Raw genomic sequence first — 7,022 nt, forward strand, 5'->3', positions numbered from 1 at the left:
GTTTATTTACTTATTTTGACAGAGAGAGAGAGAGAGAGAGAGAGAGAAATGATGTACATGAGTGGGAATGAGGGACAGAATCCCAAGCAGGCTCCATGCTTAGTAGGGCTCAATCCTATGACCTTGAAATCATGACCTGAGCCAAAATTAAGTCAGACACTTAACTGACTGAGCCCCAGAGGTGTCCCCATATTCCACCATTTTAATCCTTGACAATTCACAGTGACATTCTATATAGTCATCAGTCACCCGTCCCTTCATTATTTTTTATGACTTTTGACCACAGTCATTAATTTACATTTTCAGCTATCCTTTAGAAACATTTCACCAATTAAAACCAAGTTTCTTTTTTAGTATTTTTTATTTAAATGATTTATGTGGGTTTTACTGTATTAACCCTATGCTTAATATTAAATGGTATAAATTATATAAAGTCATGCATTAATTTGGAGAAAGTCAACACACTTAAAATGGTAAATCACCACATTAGGGAACTTGGGATCTTTCCATTTATTCAAATCTACTTTACGTTCGCCAAACCTTTTCCTTTCTTATTTGACATATACTTTCTTCTATATTAGATTCACACGGAGATGTTTTACTGCTCTTGAGAATGAAATCTTGTCACATTATACTCTGCTCTTCATGCCAACACACAGCTAAGCTAGAGGTTTCCACGGTTCTGTGGTCGAGACCCGTCATCTGATTGGTCACAGCTTTCTGCAATGGATCCTTGTGTGTGACCCACCAACAGTGGTGGCCTGTCACCCGTTTTTGTCATCTCTGTCTTGTTCTGTTTTGTTCCCTTCCCCTGGGGCTGGGACTTTCACCTTCACATCTAATTCCCGCCCGTGACAAGCACCTGCAGGGGATGGTGATGGTGGTACTGGGCACACTGGCCCGCCCTCCCTCTCTGGTCCCCCATCTCCTCCCCGCCACACCTCCCGTGGGACCACAACACCCTGATGGCCCTGAGAAGACACTGCAAACGTGAGAGCACCTCCCTGGCCCCACAGCCACAGCCTCACAGCCGGCACCTGTGACCGACGTTCTCTGTGCCCTAGAGGAACATCCTCTGCACACACTTGGGGCCTCTGCTCACCCACACGGACGCCACCCCAGCCACCTCCCCGCTTGTACTACAGCGTCAGGGCTCCCTTGGGATTGGAGCACTGTCACCAGCACATACCAGCTTTGCACCCGCCCCAAATAATGACCAACACAATCATCACTGCCAAACCCAAAGCCATTCTCTGTCCACATCTCCCCATTTCTGAATTGACTCAGCCGTACTCGCAAAAGCTGCAGAAATGCACCAGAGCCCGGCCTCCCGTCTGGATCTCTATCTCTATCTCCCCCTCTGTCTCTCTCTGAGGCTCACTGTGCCTGCAGAAGTGAGCAGGACCAGGGGTTTGGTCACTGCAGACGCCTTCATTTCAATACAGGATGATGTTCCCCTCCCCAATCCCCAAGCGTTAGGTCCTGAAGGAGGAGGAGGAAACATCCTTCTGGATTTCTGGCCAAATTTTATGCGGATCCATGTGCTGCCCGGAGTAACCTGTCTTTGCTGGGTTTGAGTCCGTGGACTCCAAGACCATGGATGTTTCTTTTCATCACTTTTGCACTCGATATGGTGAACCCTTACTTTGCAGAACCTGACTGTCTTCTTCCCGTTCCCTCTTTATCGTGTTTCACTGGGGTCTGCGAATGCCCTCGTCAGGGAGAGCACACGTCTGTGACACCCGTCTGTCCGTCCCCTTCTGGCTGCCTGTCTGCAACAATCCTGACTGCAGGAGCTCCCTGTCACCCTCCAATCCCAGCTGTGACTTCCTGCCGCATTCCTTTGCCTGTGACCCCTTCCTCAAACATTTCACAGTTGACATCACATACGTGCTATATAACCTCCCTCCCTCACGCTCCCTAACTGCCTTCTAATATCCAGGACTTCTCCGTCAATTTTATCTCGTCTTGGCATTCTTCAGTTATTTTGTTTAACTTCTTATTTCCTGGAATCCACCTTTGCTTTAATTTTATTCAATGCCCTCAGACAAAGCAATCTAAAAGTTGAAAATTAAGCACTTTCCAGGTTGATGCGCTCTCTCTAATTCTTGGACGCCATGTTTTCCTGCTTTTCTGTAAAACAATCTTGCCAATGGCACATTTCATATGGATTTTTACTCATCCTTAAATGACGCATGAGCTCCCCAAGTCTGAAATAAGCTTTGGTCAACAGAATGCACTGATGGCTTTTTCTGTCCCTTCATATTCAATGTGCAGATGATTAGAATCTCTCCCCCTCCATGTCTCTGTCTCTGTCTCTATCTCTGTCTCCTTTAGTTCTTAACTTTAAAGGTTAGATGCCAAGCAAAATACCCAGTGCTTCGGGAAAGTATAGAGAGAGTCACAAGCAATCTCAGCAATCATCAAAACATTATTGCTAAAAATATAAAAAGAAAAAAAACCTTAAAAGCTGTTTCTGCTCTTTTCAGCCTGAGCAGGCGTGTGGTATAAATGGCTCTTCCCCACTAACACAGCAGAGGGAACCACGACTATCAGTGGCCCGTCTCCTAATGGCCGCCAGGGTGCACCTGCCACAGGGCACCTGGATGGCTTTGGCGGTTAGGCGCCTGCCTCTTGATCTCGGCTGAGGTCATGATCTCACCCTTAATGGGATCAAGCCCTGCATGGGGCTCTGTGCTGACAGAGTGGAGCCTGCTTGGGATTCTCTCTCCCTGTCTTCTTCTTGTCCTTCCCTGAGCATGCTTTCTCTTTCTCAAAATAAATAAACATTAAAAAAAAAAACTGAAAATATAGCTTACAAACTCCCTTTCTGAGGTCTTACTTAAAGAATGAACAATTGTTCTAGGGACGCCTGGGTGGCTCAGTCAGTTAAGCGTCCAACTTCAGCTCAGGTCATGATCTCACAGTTTGTCAGTTTGAGCCCCAAAACGGATAGTGTCTGGGCTACCCCTAGACTCCCACACAGGCTCTCCACTGGGGAAGGGCCTCAGTTGAGGGGCTCTGTGCTGACAGCTCAGAGCCTGGAGCCTGCTTCGGATTCTGCGTCCCTCTCTCTTTGTCCTCGGACCCTTCACTTCCTCTTTATGAAACAGGAATGATAAACATCTGCTTTCTTCTCACTGCAGACAAGGACAGTGACACTTTGCCGATCAAACAACTTTGCAACGGAAAGCACAGAACCGCAGTCGAGCTCTATCCTCCCCTCCCCCGCCCCTGTCCCGCTGGTGTGCTCTGTCTCTCAAAATTAAACACTAAAAAAAAAAGAATTATTCTAATATTCACGTATATTGATTTAAACTGGCTTTGCCTTTTTTTTTTCCTTTTTTTTTTTTTAGCTTAATTTGGCATCTTCCAACGTGCAGAATTCTTACCAGGAATCAAGTTGTTCAAGTACCATCCACATACAAAATAAAGGCCTGAATCGAAGAGAATCATCCAGCAAACCCAGCCAAACGTCACGCCCGTCTGTTCCAGAGGCTGGTACATGTTATTCCACTGAACCCCTGGAAGGAAGGGAAGATCAGTCAGATCCGGACACCCTTTCAGGGTGGATTTTGGTGGGGTGAGTTCTTGAGATCCGGAAATTCAAAGCAAAGCTGAGCACAGCTGAGACCAAAGACTGTCCTGTGAATTACTGCTCTACAAATCCAGTGTCGGCCTGCTTACTCTTGCGTGTATTTCAAGGTGACCAGGGGGCTTGGCTTTAACATGTTAAGATCCAGCCTTTGCGATTTTGCTTTCATGCTACTTATTTCGGTTTTGCGGCCTCAACAAAATACACAGATCCTGGGCGACCGGACAGTGAGAGGCGTTCACATCAGCTAAATCAAACCCAGGGACCCCGTTGCACGTTGTACGGAAGACCTTCTTCAGTGGTGCTTGCAAAAAGCCACTGCAAACTCTTAAAACCCCAAATCACTGAATCGCTTTTTTAACAAAAAAACCTCCCCTTGGGGCACCTGGGGGGTCTCAGCCGGTTAAGCATCTGACTGTTGGTGTCCGCTCAGGTCACCATCTCACGGTTCGTGAATTCAAGCCCCATGTCGGGCTCTGCGCTGACAGCATGGAGCCTGCTTGGGATTCTCTCTCTCCTCTCTCTCTGCCCCTCCACGCTCACTCACTCTCTCTCTCAAAATAAATAAATACACTTTAAAAAAAAAAGGCATCCCCTTACCTGCTTCTTGCCCTTCTAGGAAGGTAACGAAAAATACTCCTTGGCCGAAGGCGGTGGTGGAGAGCAGGCACTGCCCGGGGACAGTGAAGAGAGAAACAGCATGTTAGCACTTGACGGAGACCCCGGAAAAGCCTCAGCGCTCAATTCTAGAGGAGCCACGCACGTTCCCCTGAACCATCTCTCCAGGCGGCGATTTCAATGCCCAACCCTGGGAGACGGCGCCGAATGTCAGTCCATTCTAGAAAGTAGACTAACAAGCTAGCTTTTCGTGTGAAAAGGAATTATTTCTCTTTGCTGTGGTGTTTCAAGTACCATAAATCCACCGCCCTGCACACAGAAATGCAGAACACAGGACGGGGGAAAACGGAATAGAGCAATTTCTTATTTTTTATGACTAAGCAAACGCCCTGGAGCACTCCGCAGGCAGACTGAGGGAACGTGGACACCATTCTACACTAGAAAGAGGGAACGCTGACGGGAAATATTAGTTTATTTCCAGGGGAGGAGTCCTATGTCAGAAAGAAAAAAAATAAGCCCATCGAAAGAGCATTTTAAACTTAAAAATATCATGTACCAGAGTTAGATATATATACATTTTTGGGGAGTAGAAAACATGTGAACATGTAAAAAGGAAATCAAGCTTGATATGCTAGAACATTTAGACAGAGAGACTGAAGTAAACACCATATAACAGTGTTTGAAATCCAGGCCGAGTGGTCGATGGTCTTTTCCAAAATGTGGGAAGTATGGGGTTGGAGAAGAGGGGGCGATAAATGGTCCCAGTTTTCATTTAATTTTTCTGGAAACACCTAATTAACACTAACCCAACATTACGGGTTATAAATTACCACAGGTGTGACATAAGCTGATAGAAAGTGGCGAGCACTTTCCAATGGAGAAAAGTCGTGGTTTAGGGCGCCATGTTTTTTCCAATGTGTGCACACACCCATGCTGTATGTACACGGTCAGTCGGGAAGCGGGGAGGTTTCCTGAAGCCGGAGGGAAACAATTTGGCCTTCACACAGTATTTCACCCTGACGCTCCAAAGGAGCAGAGAGAGTGACCCTGTCCCAACAAATGAGGATACATCTACCACCACTGATGTCATGTGGGACAAGTGACCTCGGAAGGCCTTCAGATGCCCCTGGAGCCTTTAGATTCATCCCTCCTCGGCCTCTCCCAAATTCTCCCTTGGTGGCACTGGCCACACCTCCCAACAGACTGCACTTTGGGAACATGGCCTAACCTGTGGGGGACAAATGAACACTCAGGCATAATTCAAATGTTTGTAGGGACTGCCCGATGCCCATCCTCACAGCCATCTTCCCATCCCTTCCATGCGGACTGAGTTCCCACTATGCGCCCAGGTGATTCTCAAGAAGGAATGGATGAGTGTCTCTCTTCTGTGGATTTCATACTTTCCAGGAAGTACACTATAAGTGGATGAATGACGGACATTGCTAACGGGGAGCTCTCCCCACTTAATGTGAGATGATTCCTGATGCTTCATGAAAAAATAGTTCTAAAATAGTTTTTATTTTTTTGCTTCTAAAATAGTTTTGGAAATCTACATCTTTCCACCCATGAGACGGAGAGTCTCTATGGCTGCCTTTAGGATGTTACCGATTTCCAAAGAGTCTCCAGAGGACAGTCCCCACTACATGAAAAGTGCCAATTATTAATGGGCTCCCCTCTTGCAAAACCAGTGCAACATCAACCAAAGAACATTATAAGGTCTGCATCTGTGGGCAGCATCAGGAGAAGTAGGCTTCAGGGGCACCTGGAGGACTCCGTTGGTTGAGTATCCTACTCTTGACTTCAGCTCAGGTCATGATCTCCCGGTTCATGGGTTCAAGACCCACATGGGGCTGTGTACTGACAGCTCAGAGCGTGGAGCCTGCTTGGGATTTTCTCTCTCTCTCCTCTCTCTGACCCTGCCCTCCTTACACACTTGCTCTCTCTCAGAATAAAACTTAAAAGAAAAAAAAGAAGCAGACATCAGAAAGCCCACTGAGATCCAAAAGTGATGAGCTGAGGTGTGATGTGGTGACGGCTTTTTGGGTAGATCACAGCGGTTATATTCTGCATGCCTACAAGCACACCAACCACTTACCAGAAACGTCTGAATGACAATACTCAATTGGTTATGAAGAACCAGCAGAACGATGTAGGGCAGGAAGCTGATCAAGTACACGAGGCTGGTACAAAGCGCAGCTGTGTTGGCCTGGCTGAAAAACGCACTCAAGAAGTAACTCAGGGTGACTACCGACACCCCAAAATCCAGGAGGAAGAGGAAGATGATGCACGCGTCACTGTGCGTGAAAATGCCACTCGCTTTCAGAATGACGGCCAGGGCGGCGCTGCTGACGGCTAGCATGGCCATGTTCTCCAGGAACCAGGCCAGGAAAAAGATGGTTGGGTGCACCCCCATCATCCGCATGTACTGCCAAGAGAAGGGAAACCCGAGTCAGGACCCGGACGCTTGAGGGGGAACGGACCCGATCGCGGGAGAGGATGGCAGGCCAGCGCTGAGTACTGCCAGCTGGGAAGTCAGATGCAAGCGCACATCCCCGCCACCCATGTCCTATCCTGGCCAGTGCTCATGGAGGGGGTCGTGGCTGTGGGGCCGTGCGGGGCTGGGGGTGGGAGCAGACCCCAGACACGGGCTTGGTCGACACCAGTCACGCCACATTGCTTTGTCCGTTCGGATGTTTCCTTTCCTTTTTTTTGTTCATTTTCTTTTTTTTTTTTTTTTCATTTTGGTTGTGTTGGTTTGGTTTAACGAAGACAAATAGGACGACGGATGGGGGGATGAATAAATAATTGA

General features: G+C 47.6%; 1 protein-coding gene across 1 annotated transcript in view; it reads right to left on the reverse strand.

The window, feature by feature from the left end:
- ABCA13 (ATP binding cassette subfamily A member 13) overlaps window positions 1–7,022 on the reverse strand; it is a 329,169-nt gene that overhangs the window by 186,300 nt on the left and 135,847 nt on the right. Inside the window, exons 34-36 of the mRNA XM_077781120.1 lie at window positions 6,309–6,638; window positions 4,196–4,265; window positions 3,393–3,524 (exon numbers count right to left, since the gene is read on the reverse strand). Of these exons, the coding sequence (XP_077637246.1) occupies window positions 3,393–3,524; window positions 4,196–4,265; window positions 6,309–6,638 (532 nt within the window). The remainder of the gene's footprint in view (window positions 1–3,392; window positions 3,525–4,195; window positions 4,266–6,308; window positions 6,639–7,022) is intronic.

This window comes from Crocuta crocuta, unplaced genomic scaffold (assembly GCF_008692635.1).
Source record: "Crocuta crocuta isolate KB4526 unplaced genomic scaffold, BGI_CrCroc_1.0 scaffold108, whole genome shotgun sequence".
NCBI classification, from domain to species: Eukaryota; Metazoa; Chordata; class Mammalia; order Carnivora; family Hyaenidae; genus Crocuta; species Crocuta crocuta.